The 27671-nt window shown below is 41.0% G+C and overlaps 1 protein-coding gene across 3 annotated transcripts in view; it reads left to right on the forward strand.

The window, feature by feature from the left end:
• Positions 1–1736: 1736 nt before the first annotated feature.
• The window catches only part of LOC147310211 (fatty acyl-CoA reductase 1), a 62375-nt gene continuing 36440 nt past the window's right edge, over positions 1737–27671 (forward strand). The window contains exons 1-2 of one of the 3 annotated variants that reach the window (XM_086269998.1): positions 1737–2041; positions 24346–24633. In XM_086269998.1, coding sequence (XP_086126124.1) covers positions 2033–2041; positions 24346–24633 — 297 coding nt within the window. In that variant the 5' untranslated portion in view covers positions 1737–2032. The remainder of the gene's footprint in view (positions 2042–24345; positions 24634–27671) is intronic. The other 2 variants (XR_015125852.1, XM_086269997.1) reach the window with 2 other exon arrangements.

Consider the following 27671-nt stretch of genomic DNA (forward strand, 5'->3'; position numbering starts at 1 on the left):
GATTGTATGTATGCATTTGAATCTGCATGTATACCTTTGACCCTATGTGAACAAGAGGGAACAAAAAATAAATTCAAACTTGTGCACCCAGTTCTTGTTTTTTAAAGTTATTAAAGGTGTATGCTGGACACACAATAGAAATAATAGTTCAAAGAAATTATCAAAGATCCAAATTCGCCATCACATTCATCCCCATGATTTGTATATGTGAACTTCTGCTGACAACTGTAGTTAATAAAGTTTTTTTTTTCCACATTTTGATTTTGTAGCGATTTACTAGTCGATGGGTGAATCCTCGCAATGATGTCTAGACAAAGCAACAACTGAAATAATCTGTTTCAAAGGTTATTTGGATAAAAAGCGCAGAGTAGGAAGACAATGACATCAAACTAAACTTGACGGGAGTTGGGAAGGTCATGTTCAAATAAAATATGTCCTTCACATGATTAATGCCTCTCAGCATTACTGTCCTGTATCTTTGTCCCACATTTAGTCTGCTGGGATGTGGACACTCTGCTCACATGCCATAATTTCCTTGTCTGCTTTAAAACCCTGATAAGAGATATGACGCACAATCCAGTGTGTACCAAAAACACACAAGGAAGCTTAGATCTTTTAATATAATTCAGTTGTCTTTGGAGTCACTGAGAGAAGAGTGCTGAACAACCTGAGCTCAACATAAGTGATAAAATGTCAGGTATCAGGTAGGAAAATATTTTCTACCTACTGCAGTTAATATAAACATATAGGCTGCTGAGACCCAGAAGAACAAAAAAATAAATAAATAATTATATTTCCTGTTTTCTGTTTGATGTAATCAGAGGATCTATGATCACCCATTTGGTGGTTGTGGGCAGGGTTGTCCTATTTTCATGTTTCATGCAAAAAACCACAATTTCAACACGATTTCAGTAAGGTTGAAATTGAATTGATAAAAACAGGATGTGTATAGCTTAATGCACTTTTAAGCATATACATACATATCATGAGTTCCATTAATTGACAGGATAAAACAGGAAATCAAACTCTTAGCTTTTATGTGTGGGATTGGTTGTGAATTAAATTGAAAACATTCTTATTTGTGATGGCTAAAAATGTCAGATGTAATGTAATTGCTGGGTCTTAGGGGGACATAATGATTCACCTCAGTGCACGGAGAAGACACATATCCTCCTGGGAACCTAGAGAAAGGAATCTTTACATTGAACTTATTTTGTGATTTCCTTCCTCTTTGGCACTGAAAGAGGCCACCCAAACACATGAGATATCAATGAAAAGTCCTGTATTTACTACATCAGGACTTAGTAAGGTGGCTCAAATAAATCAAAAGACATAGACCAAAAACAAATGTCCATTACAGAGGACAAAAATGCATAGGTCGGTTCTCAGGAGGATTTTGTATGCACAAAACGTTACACTTCTGCGTAGTTGGAGCCATCTATATTTATTATAAGTATTAACTGGTTTGTCTTTTTAGTATATATTCTTGCTATTACATTTTCTTGTGTTTTGCAAGCTACATTCCCCATTTCCCATAGTACTAATCTAGCCATGAAATCCGTCAAATCGTTCACAATTACTAATATCCTACTTTATTTTTGTGTCAGTCATGTATCAAAGTTTTTAATCTGATAACTCACTACACAGCTCTCACTTTCTTTTTTCAGCTACAGATGACTTGTGCATACCAAGCATGCTACGTTAACTCCCCAGTTTTTTTTTAATGAAATTTGGTGTGGCGCTGGCTCAGCGGCTCAGCACGCAGCAGGACCGGGGAGGGTCACGGGCTGTGTGACACGCCCTGCTCACTCAGAGGCTCATATTGGTGTAGCGGTCTGTCTCTCTGCTCTAGTCTGCAGATAGACAAGCAGGCAGTCTGTCGACTTTATAGAACCGGGCTTTTCTTACCCTGGAGGTATCCTGACGAGCCAGAGCCAGGGGCGGCCGGTGGGAGGAGGCAAAGAGACGGCAGCTGCTGCGCCGCACAGCCTCTTTGACAGCTTCAAGAGGAAGCATCCACCAGCACCGACCGATGTCTACGGTAGGGAGCGATTTTCTTCTTCCTTTCACGCATAAGCGACCGCCTTTTCACGGTGAGTGGTTGATAATGATTTAGGGACGCGGTGGTGTGTCGTGGCACGCCGCTGGCCGAGCATCTTATACCCGTTTTGTCGGATGTGGGGTCGGGACTGAGCATCAGCACGCCGGGGCAGAAAACGCTCAGAGGGTCCGTGTGAACAGCCAGCTGCTACATTTCGCTGTGTTTTCGCTTTTTGACCGTGATGTGTTTGAGTGTAGAGGTGGGGGTTGTGTACGGAAAGAGAGAGCACACTGTTAGCACGAAGCTGTAGCCGCCTCCGAACGTCAGGGTGTGGGTAGCGGGGCAGAGGGAGCCGCAGTCGGCGTGGAGCATCTGCGGAAAGCCGGCAGCCGATAGTGCCAATTAGACAGGAAGTGGGAATGCTGGGTTTCATATTAAAACAATTTAAAAAAAAAAACTATGGCTTTATAGCTAACCACATGTAGGATCCTGTTAAATAATTTCATTTTAATTGTTTATTTGTTGCTTTCTGCACATTTTATGACATTGTACTGAAGATGATCAGATTTGGCGCAAATATACCATCTGTTACAGGTAAACACTTCTGCCTAAATCTGCATATTAAGGTTAAAATTTATAGTCAGACCACACCAGTTGATTAGAAACTGAAAAGTGATGGTTTGAAGTTTGGCTTTGTACACTTTGAGTCGCTTCACACTGGCATAAATAGTTTAGATCGACTCTTGAGTTACACTGCTCATTTAAAATAAATAAATAAATAAAATATATATATAAAGACTTTTTAAAAAATATATATATATATACTGTTATTAGCTTCAAATCCCCAAATATATAGCTATGTGTACAGCAGAAAGGAAATTGGTGCCTGAGTTTCTTAGATTTATAGTGTGCATATGATTTATTTGCTCTACTTTTTGTGCATTAATGGTCTAATTTTTATTTTCCTTTAGCTTTTTTGTAGTACCTCACAGTACTATCTGTCTATCTAATTAATTTGTGGTTACTTGGCTTCTTGATGCCAAGTAATGAATCCTGAACTCTGAAATTTGACTTTCAGGCAAAAAATATCCAATAGTCTCTGTTTCCAGCTTGTCAGATGTTAAGATCCCTGTTAAATAAAAACATTTATAGTTCTGGAGTGTTTGATCATCACCTTGGCATGCCTTTCAGTCCCTTTCTTTGTTTGCTTATTTAACTTTAGTTATTTGGGTTTTGGCTTTTAAATTATTATATTATTTGGACTAAAACTCAATTTTTAAAATTTTATTTTAGTTTGCAGAAGTGTGCTTAATGTTAATTTAATAATTTTAGGTTATTTTCAGTTTACTATAATAATCTTGGGATTCATTGATTGATTAAAAACAAATAATGTTGGTACCCTACCATTTTTTTTTCCCTGTTACTTATTTTTACTTTGAAATCTTACACCGGAAGTAAGTGCTTGTGGAGCTCGGTGTCTTGACGCAGTTGAAGTGGAGAGCGTTTGCTTGATTTGAGATGATGTAAATTCCGTTAAATTGCTTTCTAACTGTGTGTGTGTGTGTGTGTGTGTGTGTGTGTGTGTGTGTGTGTGTGTGTGTGTGTGTGTGTGTGTGTGTGTGTGTGTGTGTGTGTGTGTGTGTGTTAGCTTTGGGTACAGGTAAGAGACCCGGTGACGGTCACGTGTTTGTGTGGTGTGCCATGTGGAAACGACCCACTTCAGTCCCCTCCTGTCTGCTCAGGGGTCTGACTGGGATCACTCTCCACCATGCGTCAGTCGGTGGTGACCAGCTTGTGTTCAGGGCCTTGCTTTCTTTTATTATTATTATCACTTTCCGATTTTTCTGGAGCCACTTGAGCGCACATCAGAGCCCCGTGAAACTAAATAAACTGAGTACAGATTCCCTTACAGATGTGATTTTTCTGCTTTCAGGCTGGAGTACATGAAGTTTGTGAATTTAACTGTCATCGCCATAGAGAGTTAAAGGGACAGTTCACCCTGCAATAAACAAAAAGTATAATTATATTAAAGTCCCCAAACCTTTATTGATATCAGCCTTCTCTTAACTATTATTACACTAAATGGCACTCAGTGTGTGGTATTTGAAAACCTCTCTAACAGCGTCCCTTTCCAGAACTCATCACCAAGTTCGTCAGAAAAAACAGCAAAGCTTGTTGTTGCAGTTTCAAGTAGGAACAATTTTCTTTTTTAATAAACTACACCCAGTAAATATGTCACCCTATAGCTATTGACTAGAGGCTCAGTCTGACCAAGGTAAACATTAGTTCAGCTGTTAAGTCAGCCAGATGCAAGTTTCTGCTGGTTGGTGGAAGAAAATAGTTCCCACCTGAAAGTGCTCACAACCAGTTTTTTTTGTTTGTTTGTTTGTTTGTTTGTTGTCTTGGTAACTGTATCAGGATTTCCAGTGAAACACATCGCTGCTGAATTTCTCCAGTGCATCTGTTTTTGCACTTTGAGCACTTCATGAAAAATCTAATGAAGAGGTGGGCCATCTTTAGCTGTAGTCATTATGATTTTACGTTTTCCATTTACTCTTTTAAAGTTGGTTTTCAGCTTTTGTTGTGAATATAGTTTAGTTTCAGCAGGTTTCTAGAACAGTGGATTTGCTTGTTTTACTTTAGTTTTGATTAATTTCAGTGGTAGTTTGACAGCAAAGGTAGTTGACTTGCTTTAAACTTTCCCTTATTTCTTTAGATGTTACAACCTCACACACAGACCAGTTGTACCACGTATATTTGACTCTGCCACCATCTGAAAACAGACGCTCTCTGCAGGTATGCAGATGGTCAGTAGCTGCCCACAGGCTTCCCGTGTGCTAACACCTCTGAACCATAAATTCCCCATCGTGCGCTTGTTAAAGGAGCTTTATCTGTCCATCAGGCTGCTTACTGTGTGTGAGTCAGAGAAAGGCACATAAACAGCTAAAACGGTACTAAATCATGACATCTGCCTAGCTCTTTCTTTTAATACTTATTTTTATGTGACTCACTTGCCTCTCCCTCGCTGTTCAGTATCCACTCCCCACACAATACCAAGTCTTTCCATGACTGGTCAAACAAAAAGTTGAAGATGGCAGATAAAAATCAGATATATCTGATATAAACACCCTCCTGTTTGTCCTCGTCGATCATATGCAAAGCAGATTATAATACTGATTTCATGCATTATGAGAAAACCAGTTAAAATCATTCATTTTTGGGTTGAGGGGGGCTGTCCCCTCTCTGAGTCTTGCATCTCCTCATGGGAGCGTGTTTTATTTCGTATCTTATCATAACTTTCTGGCGTAAAGGACGACATGAGAAGCTTCTTGCACTGATTTCTAAATTGGGATCACAAAATGAGTTCTAATTATCTTCAAGGGATGGCCTATATTTGGCTCTCAGATAAGCGTTAGCTGAGTGTGCACACAGTGTCCAGGAGTGTGTGTGCGTTTAGACAGTGTTTATGACTGCAGAAAGGTAAGGCCCGCTGCCTTCCTGCATTTGCAGTCCAGTTTGAAATAACATGTATGTTTTCTTTCAGCACATACTTTAAAATGATCTTGATGCATTTTGTAACACAAAAAAAGAAAGTCCCTCACGTAGCTTCCGGATTGCTTCATGTGTTCTTGCAAACTTCTTTCTCAACAGCTGCTTTACACTTGCACTTCTTTTCTGCCCTCCTTTCTCAGGTATCTAATAAATCTTTAAATGCTCCGGAGATGTGCTTCTGCTCTTTCCAAAACACCTCCTCCGTGCATGTGCATACCACAGAGTAGTAGTATATGGCACACTAAGCCTACTTGCATGCTGGAAGATGATTCTTTTGCTTTCTCTGCAGTTTTAAGAGGGCTTTGATATAAAGTTGTGGTCTGAGGTGAGGGGATTGCGCTTCCTCTTTGGCAGATAAGCGGGTCCCGCACGGCCCTAAATCTCTTTATATTGTTAGTGTCGTCAGTCAGCCTGGTGAGAGAGAGCCATATTGAACATTTGATCCTGCTTAACCATTGTAACCTGCAACATATCATGCATTCACCTCTGGATATTGTGAAGTGTACCAGTTAAAGTGTGTAGGTTAATTTGTTCTCAGGAATGACAACTGCCTGGTTATGCATGAAAGTTCTTATGATTAATTTTCAGGGAAACAGAGCTGCATCAACTCAATTTCACTGCGCTTTCTTTAGAGGTCTTCTGAAAAGGGGAACACAGCCTCAGAGAGGTCAGTTAATTGGTCGCGGAGCCATAAATGTCCACACAGTGAAACATTTTGTGCCAATCTATCACCTAGACTGTGAGACTCCTTGGGGTAAACAGGGAATTTAGCATTTGCTGGTGGCATTAAATAATACATTTTAAAAAAGAATTGTCACTTTGTGGCAGTTCATTCTAATTAGAACAAAAGGGACTGCCCTGAAATGAGTGTTTAAAAAGGCTAACAGGAAATAAAAGCTCATCCTGTTGGTGGGTGTGCCGTTTATCTCTGTCTATCTGCATTCATTCATATCCTCTGACCCATCTGACATCTTCATTTCATGGCAACAACAACAACAGCAGCAGCTTCATAAACACATAAGAGGCTTCATCTTTGTGATGATTTGAATATGTGGAAAACTACAGATTGCACTCCTTTGATTACTTGTGCCGCCTTTTCATCACAGTAGGGTTCAGAATCATGCAGTCATACCAGCTAAGCCAGTGCAAGAACTGGTGAGGAGCTAAAATGCTTTTGGCTATTAAATGATAAATGCTGCAAAGGAACACTAAAAGAAGCCAAAATCCACCCATCTCAAACTGTATCTCACAGGCCAGCAGCAGCCCTCGGCAACGTACTGCGCAGCCTGCGAATGAATGAAGAAAAACGATTTTGTGTTTAATTGAGTCAAAGTTCAGTTCACAATAAAATACATCAATGCAGTATTGTAGGCATTAGTGTGTGTGTATATAGGGCAAACGGCATCAGGGAGGGCCGGCCATGTACTGCTACCAGTTAGAGAAACAGAAGAGCTCCAAGACGAGAGTAAAACACAAACTATCGGACAGTTCAGTCCCATAGTCCCATCCTGCCCACAGGAGAAGGGCATGAAAGCTGAAGGCTCTGCCTCCCATTCTACTTTCAGAAACTCAAGAAACCAAAAGTAATCCTGCAGCCCAGGAGCAAAGTGCTCTGTTGGGGTCATTTGTATCTGCATGATGGGGAAATGAGGGCCAAGTCACACTGGGCTTCCTAGTACTGTGTGTCAGGTTAGGAGTAGGGCAGCAACAAATGAATATTTATGTATTCAACTAATCAGCCAATTTTTCTTTGATTAGTCAGTGATTATTTCAGTAACTCTTATCTCTGCTTCCTGTGCTTGTATATTGGTTGTATATCATGTCTCAGATGGTGTCATGTTCAAAACCAATTAAACTGATATATATGGTCCAACCCATAGATTAACTACCTAATGTTAGGTTGAAGAGGTTTACCATTCAAAATAAACCTTAAGATTAATGTGAGGGGGAAAAAACAAACTAGCTGTTGTGCTGTTCGCTCTGTTCTTCTTCATTAGTATTGACTGCAGTCTTGGCAGATGATAGAGGCAATTGTGCCCCCTAGCTTCCTTACATAAACACATTTGCGTGGTTTTAGAATATGACGCGTCAACAATGTGTTGATGACATCGACGAATCGTTGCAGCCCTGGTTAGGAGTGTAACCGCCTTTCCGCAGCTTGTCATGGTCTCCAAAGCAAGTTCATGTTTATTAACCAAAGTACCGTTTTGGAGAATTACTTTGTTTTGCAGGCGCATTACTTTTTTGCATAATGTCATCAAAACATCTGAATCCCTGGCAACAAACACCGAAAAGTTCCTTTTAAAGATGCCAAAAGACTAAATAGTCTAAAAGTAGCACACCCCTGTGACAGGCTTAATGAAGAAGACATGTCCCTGGTTTGCCCTTTGTCATAGGAATACCTGAACACGTCTGAATCAGTGTTTGGTGCTTTAAGGCTGTGGATGGTGAGGATAAATGTCATTTAATTACAGTAACGCGTTACACCCAACACTGGTCCTCAGATTAGCCTCGCACTGAAAAAGAGATGTAGGACCAAAAGGGTGGAATCCTTATGTTACTAATTCTCTGTATTTTATTTTAGGTGAACTTCCTGTATGACAGTAGTTTCTTTTATTGTGTAAATGGGGAAAAAATCTTGAAAATATTAAGATTTCCATACATCTTCAAGTGTTTTCTATCAGTGTATTTTTCAGACCATATCAGGTTGAAAAATCAGATTTTACTAGTAAAGGTTTAAACATGCAATACCACCACTCCCCCCCCCCCCCCCCCCTTTTTTTTTCTTTTTAAATTGAAGGTTTGAGCAGATGTTGTAAATTAGCATATGTCACCTTGCTACTCTCTCTCCATCTGTGGTTCCTGTGAGCCTCCATGCTGTTAATAACCAGAGGGGAATATCGAAGCGACAGTGTGACATTGATCCCCACAGGGACATGGGTGCTCTGATGACCGCTTGTCACTGGAGGGTGATACCCACTGGAGGATTTAGAGGCTTTTTCTGTCTGTGTTGATTAATGTTGTCAATGACCAACCACAGCACAGGGGAGTATTTCGGAGCATAAGACCACTCTGAGGTTACGTCTGAATTAAATTCGGGAGATTTAAACCAGGAGCTCCCATTCGTACTCGCTTCAGAGTCATAACAAAGTCACAGCGGAGCATGGAAGAAGATTTCACATCAGGATTTCTTGTGTGTAGATGGACAGATAGATGTGTGTTGTGTATTACAAACAACTGTAGAACGTGCCAGAAAATGATTCTAGGTAGCACTTCTGGTTTGGTTGTAGTTATTAGGCAGTTCTTTACAGTGTATTGATGCCAATTAAATAGTGTAAATAAATGTAGGCGAGACCAGATTAGTCTTCACTTTAATCTTGTTTTATCAGTTGGCCTATTTGAACATGTTTGGTGATGGCTCGCCTCTTTCAGACTCGAGGCTTTACTTGCTCAAAGTTCAAGTTTGTGTTGCAGTGTTACTTTCTCAGTTGCATTAAACCATTGTTGCGAGCGTGACAGCTTTTCCAGAAACACGATACTACGAGTGAAGCGGGGGTTTCACAGTTTCACTGAATGCCGCTTCACACATGGCTACAAGCATGTTGTAGCCTCAGGGATGTAATTTGGGTTTCCTGCATGTCCTAACTAACTTTAATGTATGACCTGTGACTGTTTAAGAAGCGATTCATCGTTTGAGTAATTGAGCAAGAATTTAAAAAAAACAACAACCCAAAAAACAAAGTCAGTCATGATCTGATAAGACTTCCTGAGAAAAGACAAACACCCAAACCACCGCACAATGTCTGAACATAATTTGAGTCTTTGGCCTGTGTTGCATAATAGGTTGGACATTATCTTAGTGGGTGTGTGTTCAAAACACAATTCAGCAAACACAAAGGCTTACAACAATCACCACATGCAATATATTCCCACACTCCAGGTTTTAAAGAAACTTGATGTAAAAAAGGTTGGATATCAAAGGGAACTGTGTCTTTACTTCCTTTAATGTGTCAGGGTTTCCTTTGAAACAGGCTGAATAAAGCGCTTCTAACCTCCGAACCAACACGGTGAGGGTTTTGAAGAGTTGCTTAACTTCATAAGAAGGGAGGTACTTGGTCTTTTTCTTTATGCGTTGCCTCCACAGCATCAAGCCATGAGATGTGTGTTATAATCATATTTTCTGGATTTAAACTCAGTTTTATTTTGAAGGGCTCCGACAGTATGTGAGTTATACTGAAAATATAATGTAATGTTTTCAGTCATTGTTGAAATTTTAAACATTTTAAGTGGGGTTGTTTTTTTTGTTTTGTTTTTTTAATCAGACGGTAATATCTATGATAGGATTTGTAGACTCCTTTGTTCATTGTTGTGCACATGGTTTGAAAAGCATTGGGTGTCTATTGATGTTATCTTCCAATCAGACCCGTAGCTCTGGTTTTATATCATTCTAAACAGTTTTTTTTAGTTTAGTTTAGTTTTTGCTTTGAACTGTTTGTTTGATGGGGGCTTCTTGAAGCTGTTAGCCTTGATTCATTTAGCAGTTAGTGCTAATAAAAGAGGTTTAATCTGTTTCTATTGCAAATCTAGAGAAAATGAATTTATTATATAAATCTGCAGTATTTAAGAAATGCCTAAATTGCATTGATCCATTCATCCAGTTTGTTGCATGATAATCTTCCGAGCCTAAATGTGTCTTCCACGTGCCCTACGAAGATGGTAAAATTAGACTTTTTTTATGAACTTCTAGTGTTTAAAGTTGCTGTTGTGCTTACTTGTTAAATAGAACTTCAACAATGCTATACCCCAAATGGTTTCCTCATTTTAATCTTAAACTCTTACATTGTCTTGGTTTGTATTGCCTGTCAAACAAGTACATCCTCATTCACCTCCCAAGTCTAGCAAGATTTTCCACTGAATGATGTAACAGCTGGCTGATTGACTGGACTGACAGACTGCTCATGCTGAGGCATTCAGTTTGTTTGGTTGCTTGAGTGTCTTAAACTTACTACCCTAAGTCATAAAGTACAACTCCTGGATTTTGTCTTTTTATGGGAGTAAATGGAATAAGCCTTTGGGGCTCATTTGGACTGATGTTTGTCTGGGACCCCATTAGGGCCATTTGTGGCAGGGTGGCCCAACCCAGCTGTCTGCATCTGGGATGTTTTGGATAAATGCCCAGCCCTTTATACAAGGACACATGGCTAGCCGCCAAAGCGACTATCTCAGCACTGCCTTAGTTTTAAATATCGAACAGATCTCACTCACCCAGTGATTAGTCAAAGTTGTTGTCATGCATCTTCCATCTACAGCAGAGCTGATGACGAAGGCTGCCACTCCCTGAGCTGTGAAGTTAAGCGTTGTAACAACACACATTGAAAACAGCTCAGTGTTTAACAAAGCCTTTTAGCAAATTATTTTTGAAAATGTATTTACCAGCACATTAAAACCATTATATCAAGAAATGACTAGTTGAACAGCTTTGTTAATCCAGTAGTTTGTCATTCATCCAGCAAGCTAAGATACGCCTTGATTACTGTGGCTACATCAGCCACAGCTCTCAGTTAAAAAGGAGTTTCTATTAAAAATGGTGGTAGAGCTGAAGTAAATCCAGAAATTTTAGCCTATTATTTGTGAGAATTCCCGACTGTATTCGGAACATACAGTATGAGAAGGAGGATAAACAAGACTGACATCGACCGGGAAACTTCCAACTCAATGCAAAGAAAAGGACGGATGGCGTAGATGATCAATTTACCTTGGAAGTCTTATGTCAGAGCTGGGAGTGAGAGCACTACTGAATCGAGTCCGTTCCGATAGTAAAATTTGAAAACCAGGGACAACCAGGACTTGTTTGGCTCCAACTTGGTAAGAATCAATTAATGCATCTCTAAGCAAGCTTTCTGTTTGTTTGGGTTTTTTTTGCTCTTTTTGTTTTTAGCTTAAAAACGCCTCTGAAATCTATTTAAAAGACTCATTTAGGTAGTCACACAACAGTAGTATAGGTTGCAAGTTTTACTAATGTTTACATACACTGCCACCCACTTGTCTGACTTGAGGGGGTGTTCCAGATGAATTGGAGTTGTAACATCTGCTTAGTAAGAGATGAAATATTAATGTATTTCTTACAATTTTGTTTTTGGGTTTTGCAAAGACCCATCTCCAGATAAAGCCTGAGGCACGCGGTCACAACATGTGATTTAAAAGTCAAAGCTTGATGGATCTGTTGGAACGCTGACTTGTTTAAGTAAGGATTTAACGAGGGTTCAAACGCTGCCTTCTATTACATGTACTGGAGGCAGTAAAAGTTGGCACAATTATGGCCCTAAATCAGCCCTGTTAGCTGTTTTCTGTTTATACGAGAATGTCTGATCCAGTGGAATCGAGATTTGAGGTTGTGACGTAATAATTTTGTATCAGCTTCATGGTGTGGTGTCATTTTATCCGGCAATGTTTTTCAGCACTTAAGTAAAAAGTGATGCTAAAACCTAGTTGAGGTGTTTTTGTTGGTTTTATAATCTGTGAACTGATGCTTGAAGAGGAATTAAAAAGGAAACTGAAGCCAACAGAATCAGCAGCATGGGAAGTATTTATGCAGGTTTTCCAGAATTTTCTTGGCACTCTCAGAGCAGAGGCTTATGCCGACATTTTGGATAATGCGCTGATGAGTGTCAGAATATCACTGAAAATGCACTTTTTACGTTCTCATCTCAACTTTTTCCCATCAAAACTGGACGGTGTCAGCGATGAGCATGGGGGATAAACTTAATCAAGATATAAAACTGTTGGAAAACCAGATATTAGGCCAAATTTAATAAGAGCATGATGAGCGACTACTGTTGATTCACCCAAAGAGAAACAGATGTGCAGTATAAGGGTGAAAGCAACCTCAAACATTACTAGAGCGCTCATCTTGTTCCATTTTGAGCTAAATTGGCAAAAATGTGCTTCTCTCATATCGTCGTCTGGTTTGGTTTATGAATAAACACATTAGACGTTGTGTTGCTATATTGACATGTCAAAATATCAGTGATGTATTAGGAATCAAGGATGTTTTTTGAGATACACAAGTAAATAACATGAATTTTTATGAATGTTACCTCCAGACCAAATTGAATTATAAAGCACATTTAATCTTAAGGCCAACCCATTTTTAGCTGAAGAGAATCTGTCTGAAGTGCGCCACAGTTACCCCTTCATTTTTGGAACATGTGTTATTCTGGCAGGAAGGTAGAGCTCTAAGTGGGCCCTCAGAGACCACGTTCATGCTCCAGTCCCAGTAAGAGAGCAGCCTTTCTTCTAATCTTTCTGCCAACAGACGGCCAAAGCCGATTGCATGCTTTCTTTCCCTGAAATCAACACACACTCCAGTGGCAGCAGTAACAAAATGTTCTCCTGGCCCAAAGATATTTGCTTTCCATTCACAGAAGTTGACACCAAACACTACATGTGTTTGTGTGTATGTGCCCTATTATCAAATTTGTCACACCTTTCAGATATTATTACAACCGTGCCGGAATGATCAGAGTGATTGTGACACAAGGAACACCCTCTCTGAAATCAATCGCCAAAGATAAAGATTATAACTGTATAGTGGAGAGATGTAACCTAATCTGTCCAGCAGCAGATGAAATAATCTGTGGGTTTTCATACCTCTCATGTTCACAACCATCTGCTTTAATCTGCATATAGGAACGATGGATGGGTGGGTGGAGGTTTTTAGAAGGATGCATAAATGGATGAGGTACTTAGAGAGCTCTTCTGTCATTAATTACAAACCTAGCTGGCATTGACAGAAGGTGATGCTGTAGTGTGTTAAGGACTACATTACTCTGTGTTCACTGTAATCCATCTTTGCTCTGGATAGCTCATTAAATCACTTGGTCACAGATACCTGTTTCCATGCAAGGGAGCTTTGTGTCATTGGTTAAAAGAACGAACCAATCATTAGCCATTGTTGACTACATGACACCATTAAAGCTTCAGTTTGAGGCTAATAATATCCACCATGGGGTAATTGTTCTCGTGGCTTGGTCATGTCTTGATGCATGCTCGATCATCCAGGTTAGGAAATCCCAGAAAGTTGATTTTGTTCATCTGGACGTCGCGTATTGAGTGGATGTATAGCATTAACTTTCCTGGACTGTTTGGTCTTGTTTGATGTGAAGAAAACATTTTGCAACAAGGGCTTTTGTTGGCGTATTAAACCTTTTCACTACTGCTATCTACAGTAGGAGGCGTGTTGTCAGGCAGTAGACCAAATTTGGCAAAAATCTAAAAGAACTTGGTGAAAGCATTTGGGTTGGACCAATCTCTGACTGAGCCACCAACCTTTTGCATGGATAACTGATGGCAGCTTTAAATCCTGCAAGCCTCTTTCCACATTAGAAATAACAAGCCTGCGGGATAAGCAACAGAGCGGCTATGGCCTGTGCTACTGGTCTGTTTATGCAATTAGGTTTTTGAGACCGCCTCACCCATCATCACAACATGTCTAGATACTGTATTTAAGCTTGACTGGCTATGGAAAGTGAGACTTTGGTCAGCCATTTTGCTAATGGCTCCCTCAAATAGATCATAAAACACTGGCAGGCTCTCTGCAGCCTGAGTTTGCATGGGTGTTTTTTACATTAGCTGAAAGAACTGGATACTCGTACTGCCAGCAGCTTGCTCAGTGAAATCAAAGAAATATATGGCTGTGTCCTAAATCACTCATTACATAATGAACATGATGTAGTGAGAAGTAAATTGAAATTTTTGTACACTCAAGTGATGGATCGTGCTTTTTGCCCTACCGCTAAAATGCATGATGACACAATGGAGGAACTGAATCAAATTCTTGATGCAAAGTCTGAATTTAAATTCAACAAAAGAGGAGTGACAACTGATTAGAGTTGGAGGACCAGGAAGGTGAATAAAAATGTCTTGAACTTGCATTCAAGACATCAAGACAAAGGGGTACAAAGGCACTGTTTTGTCTTCCCTGTTTTGATAATAACCCAGTTTTCAGCTGGTCTGGTTGACGGATTGAAGACTGATCCCTGGTTGGGAATCAGTGATTTATGGCTCTGTGCAGTCCATGAATCCATTTACATCCCTGTATTTGCATTAAGGGAAAAATCAGCATGATAAACAATTATTCTAATTTTAATTTCAAAGTATAACATTGCAGTTTTGGTATTATAGTGAGTGAGTTGGTGTTGATGGTTCAGGGAGAGGCCTGTTCTCCCCATGGCCCTCAAACAATGGGACAGGTGATCGGTTTCCTCTCAGTGCATGAAAGCTGAGTTTCTAGGAATCAGAGTAATTGTGGCTTCCATGAAACTCCAGTAGTTTTTCCTTGTCACCTTTTCCACTTTAATCCAGCGATGCTATTTCAGAATAAACATACAATGACACTTTTTTTTTCCTCCACTGTAACTGTTTACCATATGGAAAGTTGAATTCAAATGAACATGTGACATGTTAAGCTTATGGCAGCATGCATATCTTTTTCAGCCTTGAGGGAAGCTGTTTAAAAAGGTGTGGATGACTGAGCCATCTGATGTAAACTCACTGTGTTGCAAATTTTGTTTTAACTATATATTTAAGGATACAAGTTGTGTAGGTCATTTTTCTTTCTTCCAATGCATTGCTTTGATTTATTTCTTAGTGTAACTATTTTCTGATGCCAGGTTTAGTCTTACAGAATTATTTATTATTATTTTTAATTAGTTAAATTTGGTTTGGTACACAGGTATAACTTGCATATGCTTCACACACACCACTGCAACTGTCCTCAAGAAAAGCTGGAGGGCAGTTTGTTCCCAAGAGTCGGTAAGAGTTGAAATCATACACAAATTACAGAAAATGAAAAGTTGTCATCAAACTCTGCTGATTCCAGCCAATAATTGGAGGACAGTGTTTATTACTTGAAAGTCGTGCACGGGTTTCATACCATGTTGAACACACAATACAAGTTCCTGACCTCTTGGCCTGAGAGCTGCACTGCGGGTGCGATTGGCAGCCTGGGTCTAAGCCAGGCGTAAACGGACACCACAGCTCACGGAGGCTCTGTCACTCAGAGACAGCTGGTGTAATTACAGAATCCCTCTGCCATCGCATACAATGTCGACAACGCACTGACGCAAGCGTATACACGTGCACACAGAAACATTAGCTCACACACCAGCGCTCCCACGGCCAGATATCTAACAGAGAGCGCTGACCTTTGTGTTGACACTTGCTCATAGTTTAGTGAAAAGGTTGAATTAAAGAGGTCCTGCTTAAATCCTTGAAGCCCACGGCCAATATAATTAATTCTAATTAGATTAGCATTTAGCTGCCTTAGAAAAAAAAATGGAGTGGGAGAGAGAAGACCTGCCGTTTTTATGCGATAATGCAGTCTTGGATAAGGGCCCTTTTAAAAAGTGCTGCGCAATTATGTGGGTTTGTGTAAGGGACAAAGTTACTGCCTCATACACCAGAGCGGGGGAGTTGAGCTGCAGTATGCTGAAAAAGTCTTTAATACTGTAGTGTATAACTTGTCACATTTATAGTGGGTTTATCTGATGTAACATACATTAAGCCATTGCTGGAGCACACTCGTATTCATCATGTAGGCACCATGTCCTTTATGCTGTAGTCATGCTCAAATGGCTAATGCTAGTAGCTCTGTCTTGAAGAACTTGACACTCGATTAGCCATATGTAAGTTAAGCAGCCAGACAAAATACTGTAACAATGAAATATTGATGGTTATTTACACTTTTATTTATCTTATGTAGTATCTCAAGAAAACATCAGAACCACATTTTATTACGAAAAGAACAAAAACATTATTTGGGTGATGTTTTATTAGTGTGTAGTTTCCTCTTCTTTTAACGAGATCCATCAATGTCTATATTATGCAATGTAACAAACAATTTCACAGTTACAGCTATGTCAGTCTTAGCTAATGTTGTATAAAGGAGTTAATGGTAATGCTATTAGCAAGGCGCTAATAGCCTGTATTTGTATTTAATAGCCTCACTCTTAGCTCCTTGCTATAGCATATGCTTGGCTTGGCTAACTATTAAGATAAGATAAGATAAGACTTTATTGATCCCACAACGGGGAAATTTTTGCGTCACCTCAGCTCAGGTACAGATATATGAAGGAAATACAAAAATACAATTAAGTACAATCAATGAAAAAAAGTAAGATAATACACTATATACAATGGTAGCATACACAGTATGTGATTATGGATATGGTTTGAAATATGGAAGACATAAACTATATAGCTTGGAAGGTCATGGAAGGTCCATTATGCATGAAGTGGTGACCGTGGATGTTCACAGTGTCCAGTGACTTATGACATCGTGATTGAGGAGTTATAGAGTCTAACTGCTGTTGGGATGAATGATCTGCGAGAGCGCTCCTTCCTGCAGCGAGGGTGTTTCAGTCTCTGACTAAAGGAGCTGCTCAGACCACTCACATACTCATGCAGTGGGTGACGTGGGTTGTTCATGATGGATGTCAGCTTTACTAGCATCCTCCCCTCACCAACCACCTCCACAGACTCCAGGGGACATCCCAGCACGGAGCTAGACCTCCGCACCAGTTTGTCAATCCTGCTCCTGTCCCTGTCCGTGCATCCACTCCCCCAGCAGGCCACTGCATAGAAAAGGGCAGATGCCACCACAGTGTCATAGAATGTCCTTAACAGAGTCCTGCAGACTCCGAAGGACCTCAGTCTCCTCAGCAGGTGGAGTCGACTCTGGCCCTTCTTATACAGGACGTCTGTATTTGTTGTCCAGTCCAGTTTCTTGTTGAGGTGAACACCCAGGTACTTATAAGAGTCCACTATCTCAATGTCTCTCCCTTGGATGTTCACCGGTGTTGTAGGGGGTGAATTCCTCCTGAAGTCTATGATCATCTCCTTTGTCTTGCCGGCGTTGATTTGGAGTACGTTGGTCTCAGACCAGCCAACAAAGTCACTGATGACCCCCCTGTATTCCTGATCATTCCCGTCTGATACGCATCCAATGATGGCTGTATCATCTGAGAACTTCTGTATATGGCAATCGGCCGAATTATAACAGAAGTCTGAAGTGTAAAGGCTGAACAGGAAAGGTGAGAGAACCGTGCCCTGCGGTGCCCCCGTGCTGCAGATTACCACCTCGGACACACAGTCATGGAGCCTCACATACTGTGGTCTGTTGGTAAGGTAGTCGATGGTCCATGCAGTCAGCTGTTTGCCTACTCCAGCTCCCTCCAGCTTCCCTCTCAGTAGTGCGGGTTGGATGGTGTTGAAAGCACTGGAGAAGTCAAAAAACATGATCCTCACAGTGCTCCCCGCCTGCTCTAGGTGAGAGAGGGATCAGTGTAACAGGTAGATGACAGCGTCATCCACCCCAATTCCAGAACGGTAGGCGAACTGCAGGGGGTCCAACACTGAGCCCACCAGTGGCTGAAGGTGGTGCAGGATGAGCCTTTCCATGGTCTTCATCAGATGAGAAGTCAAGGCAACAGGCCTGAAGTGGTTGGGCTCCCTGGGGTGTGCGATTTTTGGCACCGGAACCACACAGGAAGTCTTCCACAGTTCAGGAACCCTCTCCAGGCTCAGGCTCAGGTTGAAGATGTACAGGGCCACCTGACAGAGCTGGTCTGCACAGTCCCTGAGCAGTCTGGAGCAGATTCCATCCGGACCTGCTGCCTTCCTTGCCTTCGTCCTCTTGAGTTGATTTCTCACCTGATCAGCTGTGAAGTAGATGTGAGGCTGGGCTGGGCTATTAGCTGTGTTTATGCCTAACAATTTAACTGTTACTCATGTTTTATACAGTTTTTATTATAATTTTAACTAGTTGCTGACAGTTCTGTTTATCTATACTATTGGATCATAACTTAAAACTATGAGCTATATATTTTACAAGTGAGTAATGCTAATCCATTAGCTTTAGTTAACTTTTAAGCTCAAACCTATTCAAGTCCACTTAGTACTTTAGCTTGACTATTACAATAGATCTCTCCTCATTCTACATTTTTCTGCTACATATGTTTTTCCAATAGCATGCATAAAGTATGATTATAAGCTTGTAATATTAGTGAGATTTTTATCTGAGGCTTGTAAATTTAGCTTACTTCACTTATCACTGTAAATTGCAGGCATAATAGCAGTAACTAAAAGACTAAAGGGCTTGCCCAGTAGTCACTATTAACATGCTTTTCTCAAGTGTTACTTTTAGCAGCTAATGTATTTTATTTAATCTTGTGGTCAGGTCATTACCCCACCCTCATCTAGTCTCTCTGGGACAGGGAAAAGAGACTCATTTCCTCTCTTCCGATTGTCATTGAGACAAGAACCAGAAACTGCCTTAAACAGCACGGTGAGCCTAACAAAACCAAATTTAGAAATGTGGACTTGTGGGTTAGGAGCTGGGATGACCACTATTGCTTCTGTTGATTCAAGCCTTTGATGGTGATTCCTCTGTCTCTAAATGCAGGATGTATTGACTTTTGTGGTTCTTTTGGATGGCGGATAAAGGTGCATCTCCTGGAGTCCCATGTTGGCACAGCACTGTGAAACTGCAGCCAGTAGTGGTTGTATACTTAACAGAGCTTTTCAGGTTTCTTTTTGTCACTGCCATCACTGTGCGATAGTGAAAGGGCCTGACTGTTCCTTTGTGCTGCTTGGCACTGACTAATGCTGCTTTAATTATTGGCTGTATTTTGCATCATTTTGCTCTTTCTATTTTTCCCACACTCACTCCCCTCCTCCCGCTGCCAGCTTTTGTCCGGCTATAATGGCTTTAGCCAGTGTGCAGCTGTGCAGCTCGATTTTTGCCTGCGTCTCCAGCTGCATTTAGCTGACCCAGTAATGGAAGGGTTGTGTGGGGAAAGGCCGGAGGCAGAAGGACTGCAGAGCTGTGGCTTAAAACAAGCTTCCTCAGACAAACAGCGTGGATTTCCTGTGGAGAGTGGCTTTTGAGGAATAATACAAAAAATGCCCTCAGTGTGAAGAAAAGGAGACATGAAATAAGGCCGGAGTGCAGCAGCATTAGCTGCAGACAACAGTAAACCTCTGCTGCTGAGCTGTATGCCTTGAGCGTCACCCAGCTCTGTTTTTAAAGTGACCCCCGAGTGACTTTGGATGTGATGTGGTACTTTGTCAAGATGGCATCATAACCTGAGAAGCTTGTCCCTTAAGCTTTCAGGCCTTGTCCTTGCTGCCCAGCACTTCTCCTTTCAAGTCATAATATAGACTCTAAAAGAAGATGCAGTCTTATTCACCAATGACAACACAACAAGGTCACTGCTGACAGACCTCATATCTGCTTGTCCTTCATAATCTGTGTGATTGACAAGGACAGGCTGAGGGATTTAAAAGTAAAGTTTAATTCAGTATGACAAAAATAAACCAAGAGAATATGCTGGGTGCCTGAGGAAAAAGAACTATCTATAGACCCTTCATCCATGTTGAGATCCTGAATCTCTAGTGTTACCCAGAAATTTAGGTGATTAAAAAGTTCAGACTGTGCTTATTTATTTCATGTTTTAAATTTTGAGGTTATGCACTTGAAGGTCAGCTCCTTGGACATCTGTTGTATTGAAGTCTCATACTGACTGCATGTCAAACCTGGAGACGGTATAAAAGTTGTAGCCACCGTGATCTCAGTCATTGGGTTTGGCTGCATTTTGGTTGGTGCAACATGATTTTGCACCAGTCTTTGAACATGCTTTTTAACGCTGCAAAATCTGAGATTTTAACATGAGATTCTATGGAGGTTGACTTGGGCAAACCTCCAACCTCTTCCAGTGTGTCAGAAATGTGACCCTTCACCTTGAAAGGTGAGCAAACAGGGCTGGTGGTGGGACAAATTGGATGGAGTCGTAATCACCAGTGATCGACATGAAGGTTTGTGGTCCATGATGAAATCCTAGATGGACACATGCAATTGGTCAGAATGGTGCTCCTACAAATGGCCTGTATTTATATAGCGCTTTTACTAGTCCCTAAGGACCCCAAAGCGCTTTACATATCCAGTCATCCACCCATTCACACACACATTCACACACTGGCGATGGCAAGCTACACTGTAGCCACAGCTGCCCTGGGGCGCACTGACAGAGGCGAGGCTGCCGGACACTGGCGCCACCGGGCCCTCTGACCACCACCAGTAGGCAACGGGTTAAGTGTCTTGCCCAAGGACACAACGACCGAGACTGTCCAAGCCGGGGCTCGAACCGGCAACCTTCCGATTACAAGGCGAACTCCCAACTCTTGAGCCACGATCACCCCAAAGTAAACAAAACTTAGTAGGGATGCTGGAAGGGGGTCCTGAGGTACACAAAGAGATCATCTTGAAGGCGATAGATGCAAAATTTAAATTGTAAATGTTTTTTTTTTTTCTTTCAAAATGAGCTGTCCCTGAACTTCATGATCTCACCATATGAGTTCTTGTTAACGTGAGGCGGTGCCTAAACTCCTTTAGATATAGTTTACTGTGTGTGTGTGTGTGTGTGTGTGTGTGTGTGTGTGTGTGTGTGTGTGTGTGTGTGTGTCATTTTAAAATCAAGTGTCTTTAATTGCTACTAGTTATCTCAATGAACCAAAATTCAATTTATAAACTTTCAGCAAATACTTGGGATGTATGTATTCTATACTTCTTGTAGTCATCCTGTAAATGCATAATTCTGAACTAAAGGCCTGTAAGGAGAATAATGGACAGTTTCGCCCCACTTTCCATGTTGGCTTGTAGAGGGTGGACACCTTCAGCTTAACTGACAGGCATTGAGAGAAGCAGGAGGTGGAGTTGTGTAACCTTGTGTGTTTCACAAGCATTCAGTCTCATGAATTTGATTCATGCATGGCCGTTCCAACACTCTTCCAGCTGCAGGAACATTTCCATTGTCAGGCGTTAATCTGTAGTGACTTTCAGCCCATGTGCTCTTGTCCTCTTGTCCACAGGGAATCTATGTGAAGAACAAGGCTGAAATGTCTGGGGCCTCAGCAGAGGACCTTGACTGTGACCTCTTCTTGTTGTCATCTGTGTGTACAGAGTGGTAGATCTGGAGATACTGCCTTGTCTGAAAGTTGAAGATGGGGGAATATCGAATTAAAATAATGGGACAAAATTGGGATTAAACATAGATGTCAGTAGGAGCCCCGGCGTTTAGTTTCTGGAACACATTTTTTGTTTTTCAAGTGCAGACATGTAGAAACCCAAACTGAATGCACACACCCATCTTTTTTCCTCGTGTTTGTGTGGAAAGGGAATCTGATTTTTAAAATTGCATGCACAGACGGCAGAATGGAGGGAAAGCAAGTAAATACAAGATTGTTTTTGTTATCTGGGCCACGTTTGGCTCAGGAGGATTTGGTTTTTGTCTTTGGGCAGACATGCTGGGAATCTGCAGCACAGGAGAGAGGATGAACGAAGCAAAGAGAAGGAGCGTAGCTTCATCTTGTGTACAATCACAGCTCTGCTGTATCACTGAAGGTGCTGATCAAGCATCAGTCTTGGCTAAATGTTGTGCCTATTGTTGCCAAGTGAAAATTTTACAAGTCAAGTCCTGCATTTTTATTGGCTGCTGCCAAAAAGTTGGATGAGACTGGGCGCGCTGCCACCCTCCCTGTGTGACTGGTTGGTGTGTGGTGGGGATGGGGGGGTGACACCAACCAGAGACAGGTAGCTGTCATCTAGTCTTTAAGAGCCGTGTGATTTATCAATGCTTAGTTGGCGTGGTTGCACACAAATGCTGGCAGTGTGCTGGTGAGCTTTTAGCCCACACATCAACACAGTGCTTTGATCAGATGGACTCATGGCACAACCTCCCTCACTGAGTCACAAACGCAGCTTATCTGCGGCCATGTGACTTCTCAGGTTGCATTCAGTTATAGTCGTCTATTGTCTACAGGAAATAAGGGCAAAGTCCAACAGAGTCAGTGTTAGTGTTACAACACAGGTGTCCACTAAAACTAAAAACTGCCATAAAACCCAGTTATGTGATTTATTGCATGTGGAATACGCATAATGTCAGATGGTTAAAGATAAGCCTTAGCATTTAATTTTTTATTTTATTTAATTTTTTTTATTATAGCTTTAAACCAAACTTGTTTGCTGGGATTGAAGGTTGCAGCTCACTTTGTCATTACTGAAATCATACCATTCACTTCAATATACCAGCAGTCTTGTACATTTAATATATGTGAGTCTTTTCAGCCTCCAAGGTCCTGGCGTAATGTAATTTCTCATGCACTTGCTCACTTCAAGTGCATGAGAGGCTGGGGAGGGGGGACAAAGAAATGCCTTTGATCCTATAGTTTGAACCAAGACTTTACAAATTTAAGAAACACAATGACAACATTCAACATTTTGACTTAACTGTGATGTATGTGGAAGCCTGTGTTTATATTCAGACACTGATTGTCACTAACGCCTTCCCTGTTTTAGGTTTGGTTTTCCGAGATCAAAGCGGTGACATATAAATACAGTAACTGCAGCTGGGAATAATAGTCTAATTTTGATTCTAGCAATCCTCACTGTAATTGGTTTATAATCATAAAAAGCTATTTATATTATGCGATATATTTGCATGTCCTCAGTTACGTATTATATATCCAAATCTGAACACAGCAGAGCAGTAGAGTAACATGAAAGCATTCTTCCCTACTTTGTTTCTAAACTAAGTTTGGTTTTGATTTGGATGCATGGATAAAAGGAGTTTTGGGAATTTTTAGCAGACAGTTTGAATATTTAGTCTGAAGTGCTTCAGCAGAAGGCAGCTGGAATTTGTTTTAGGTTCTTGAAGATGCTTTTCCTGTCATCCAAAAGGCTGCTTCAGTTCCAACTGTTGAAGGAGACTCAGATATTTAACCTCTAATAGGGTTGTCACCTTGTAGATGGTCCTGAGAGTCACTGACCAACTCTCCCGTGTCATGGGAGTCATTAAGCACATGAGTCAAGGTATAAGTGGAGGTTGAATCACCTGGGAATAGATCTCTAGACTGCATCATAGCCTCTGTTCACTGATAGTCCCTTCAAGACCGATACAGAGTCCAAACTGATATTTTCTTTTTTTTTTTTTTTTCTATCAAACTGAATTTGAGTGAGTTGAACCTTAGTAGAATAATTTAAACTTTGATGTTTGTTTTTTTTAAACTAGTTTGCTTCTAAAATGGCTCATCTGTTAATCAAATATTAAGCTGCTTTTTCATGTCAGTGGTATTCAAAGAGTCAATCTATGACCAAATTATATTGTTTACTATATTTTGTACAGTTAAAAATAATTTCTGATTTGTTGCTTTTTGCATTCATGAATAAATGATAAAGGTTATTGTGGTTAGCGGTGATCAGTTGCTGCTTAAAATCTTGCTGAACCCTTGCTGGTGGACCTGACACACTCGTACCCACGCTCACACATGCAGCTGATGTCACACTGCCCCGAGCATCACCCTCCCTCCCCCTCATGGTATAAATATTCATAAAGTTTGCAGACTAGTTACATGCTTCTTCTCTGAAGGTCAAAACAGAGACGTGCCACCACTGATGCATATTTTTCAATTTATTGAAATGCTTGTTTTCATTTCCAGATACATGAGACTAAATCTGTCAAAGCCTGGACATTCATGCGAAACTGTGCACTTGTTGCATTAGTGCGATTCACAGTTCATATTTAGCTTCTTGCTGCATGCTTCATTGCTTAAACTGACACCAGCTTTAGAGACACTGATACAGTATTTAAAGTTTGAGGTTGCCTATCCTCATTCTTATCCTCCCGCTCGCTCTGCAGGACTTGTGTGAAGGCCGGGACCTCGACGGGTTAGGAGAGCAAGCAACAGACGCACAAACCAGACTGACAGACATCTGCGGTGGCGCAACGGGTAGCAGCATGGCGTCCGTAGTGGAATACTACGCTGGCAAGAATGTGCTGATCACGGGAGCCACGGGCTTCATGGGAAAAGTGCTGGTGGAGAAGCTGCTGAGGTCCTGCCCTGAGGTCAAAGCCCTTTACATCCTGGTCAGACCCAAAGCTGGGCAGTCCATGCAGCAGAGGGTCAGCGACATGATGAAGTGCAAGGTACGAGCTACAAGTGCATAATGTTCTGACCGAATGGGCACATATGATCTGATCTTTTACCACACATAGTATAGTAGAACTTTGGAAAGCTTTGCCACGGTTCACTGTATGTATGTTTGACAAGTTCAGTAAATAACATGCTTAAAAGGTGTAGGATGAGAACTAAACAAAAGGCTAAATCAATTTTATTTATGTATTTATTTTAATAAAGTACGAATGAAAATGCATGCGCACACTGTTTTGTTTTTTGTGGAGATGTTTGGCAACTCTGTTGCTCTTGGAGAACCTGGCACATTTCTTCAGTGGATTTATTCTCTCTTAATGTCGTCTGTCTCTTCATATCATCTCAAATTGAATCCATGATGTAGAGATTAGGACCCTATCGGCGGCCAAACCATCTGTTGTGGGACTTCTTGTTCTTCCTGTGACTAAAGATAGGGGGGGGGGGAAAAACCCATTAAATTCAAATGTTTTTATTAAGCACCAATTTTAAGCCGTAGTTGTCTCCGGGCAGTTTAAGGTAAAGATTATAGAGAAAAACCTTATGATCCACTGATCTGTTATGAGCAGAAACACCTTGTATTGCTGATATTTCAATACACTGGACATATATTTTTTTTGAACCCATGCATTTCTTTGAAGGCTTTAAGGCTTTAAAATGAATGAAATTGATGAGGAAAGGCAGCAGTCACTTTTAAAAAGTTCTTCTGTGAAGCCATTAATTAAACCATGTGGCATTTAGTGAATATGCACATTTGACATCGCTTATTCATATTGCCAGCTGTAAGCATGTTTGCAGAGCGATAGAAATTTGCCTTTGAATTATAACACCAGCTTGTGTTGCCATGGCGAAATAAGCTTAACGACATGAGAAATCCAGCCCCTGGTCTCCAGAGTCCAGTAGTTCATCTGTGAGCTTCAGAAGAGGCACCGAGAGAATATATGGGGTCCGATCAAAAATACCAAAACGCTAATGAAATGGACGTTATTTAATTGGAAGTACAGACGGCTTAAAGGGGAAACGAGAGACTACTGTAATTGTCGGGCTATAAGCCGCTACTTTTTGCACAAGCTTTGAACCCTGCGGCTTTTAGTCAGGTGCGGCTTTTCTATGGATTTTCCATGATTTTTGTGATATCGTAAGACGATTTGTTTTGTTTGTTCCGCTGTTGTACGGCACTACGTTGCCTGGCGGAAGGATCGAGGTTCAAGAGTGGTATGTTAGTCACATGTCCGTCCGCCAGGCAACGTAGTGCCGTACGAAGTAGCGCGAAAAACAAACTTCAAAGTAGCGCTACGCATTCAGCGGGAGGCGTGGATGACGAGCGGCGATAAACTTGCGAAAAGCAAGTTATGCTCAACTCCACCGGTGGATTCTGACAGCGTGGAAAAGTGCGAAAACATCCACGATCACCAACGGCTTTTGAAGGGCTGGACTGCTGCATGATGGAGAGGAGGACACCGCCACGGCCCTTCTGAGGGTGTTCGACTCTGACACTGACAACGAGGATTTCTTTGGTTTTGAAAGTGACAACGAAGGAGAGAAGCGGAGAGTGGATGACGAAGCCATCCTGAGCCTGTTCGTTTCCGACATTGGAGAAGAGGACTTTGGTGGTTTTAGAGCGCAGGAAGAAGAGAAAGATGGTGGTGAATGACTGACTTTTCTTCTCCGTGTCACTGCACCTGAGCCTAAAAGGTAGTCCGAATCTATTTTTCTGGTGTGCTGTAGGTTACTGTTATGTACTACATGTGCAAATATGTACCCATAACTTGTTTTTCAAAATATTAATAAAAGGGGTGTGCCTCCAAACAGCCATCTCTTTCCTGACAATTCCCTTTGTGCATATTCTCTTACATATGATAAGTCAACATTGAAACACCTGCGGCTTTTAGTCAGGTGCAGCTAATGTATGTACAAAACAGGATTTTCCCCTGATTTTAGCTTTTGCGGCTAATATTCAGGTGCGCTTTGTTGTCCGGGAAATACGGTAGTTAATCTATAAGAGGATCTGGAGGTTTGGTATTACTGAGATAGGTTGGAGTCTTGTTTATCCTCTGGTTTAAAAAAACATTTTTATTCTTATGATCATGCTCTCTTCCAGGATAACAAGGATGGGATGCCATTTGGTATAGTGTAATTTCTCTCCAATAGAGTTTGGGGATAAATACAATATTCAGGGTCTTTCCTACATAAGGAAAGATATTGTCTTGCTCTAAAGGAACAGCACATGAGTTGTTTACTCAAATATGAAATGCATTTTCTCTTCCTCCAATTCTTATCCCTGATATTCCTGCGTTTGCTCTCACAGCTATGGCCAGAGGTTCTATTGCTAACACAAAGAGAATTGGTGACAGAGGGCAGCCCTGCCTGGTTGATCGCTGTAAATTAAAGGTTTTGATACGTTATTATTAGTTAAAACTTGTGCTGTTGGATGTGTATACAATAATCTGATCCATTTCAGGAATGTTTCACCTAGTCCATATCTGGGGAGCACTTGTAAGAGATAATTCCATTCTGTTCTATCGAAGGCTTTGCACGCATCTAGTGATAGCAGCGCAGTGTCCTCCCTATTGTTTTTCTCATAAAGTACATTGAGGACACGTCTTATATTATGATAGCCTTGTCTCGTTTTAACAAAACCTTGTTGATTGTCTGTTATCAAATTAGGCACATATTTATCTAGTCTCCTAGAGAGTGCTTTACACACAATCACATCCCATAAGACTAATTCCCCTATAAGAGGAGCATTCAGTCGGAGGCTTATTTGGCTTCAATAAAAGGGTTATTGTAGCTAATCTCAGTGAGTCTGGGAGTATTCCGGACTTATATGACTCCTCATACATGTTAAGAAGTGGCTGCATTAATTTATTTTTAAATGTTTTATAGAATTCCATTGGACGTCCATCAGGGCCAGGCGTTTTACCGCTATTCAGGTCGTCTATGGCTTCTGACAGGTCTTTTATTGTTAAAGGACTATCAAGGGCTGTTTTATCCTCTTCTGAGAGGGTTTGAAATTTTAACTGATCAAGAAATGCAT

The sequence above is a fragment of the Aulonocara sp. 'chitande type north' Nkhata Bay genome, linkage group LG17 (genome assembly GCF_057382095.1).
Source record: "Aulonocara sp. 'chitande type north' Nkhata Bay isolate Kocher_YH1m ecotype deep benthic linkage group LG17, A_spYH_male_GT1.1, whole genome shotgun sequence".
In the NCBI taxonomy this organism is placed as follows: Eukaryota; Metazoa; Chordata; class Actinopteri; order Cichliformes; family Cichlidae; genus Aulonocara; species Aulonocara sp. 'chitande type north' Nkhata Bay.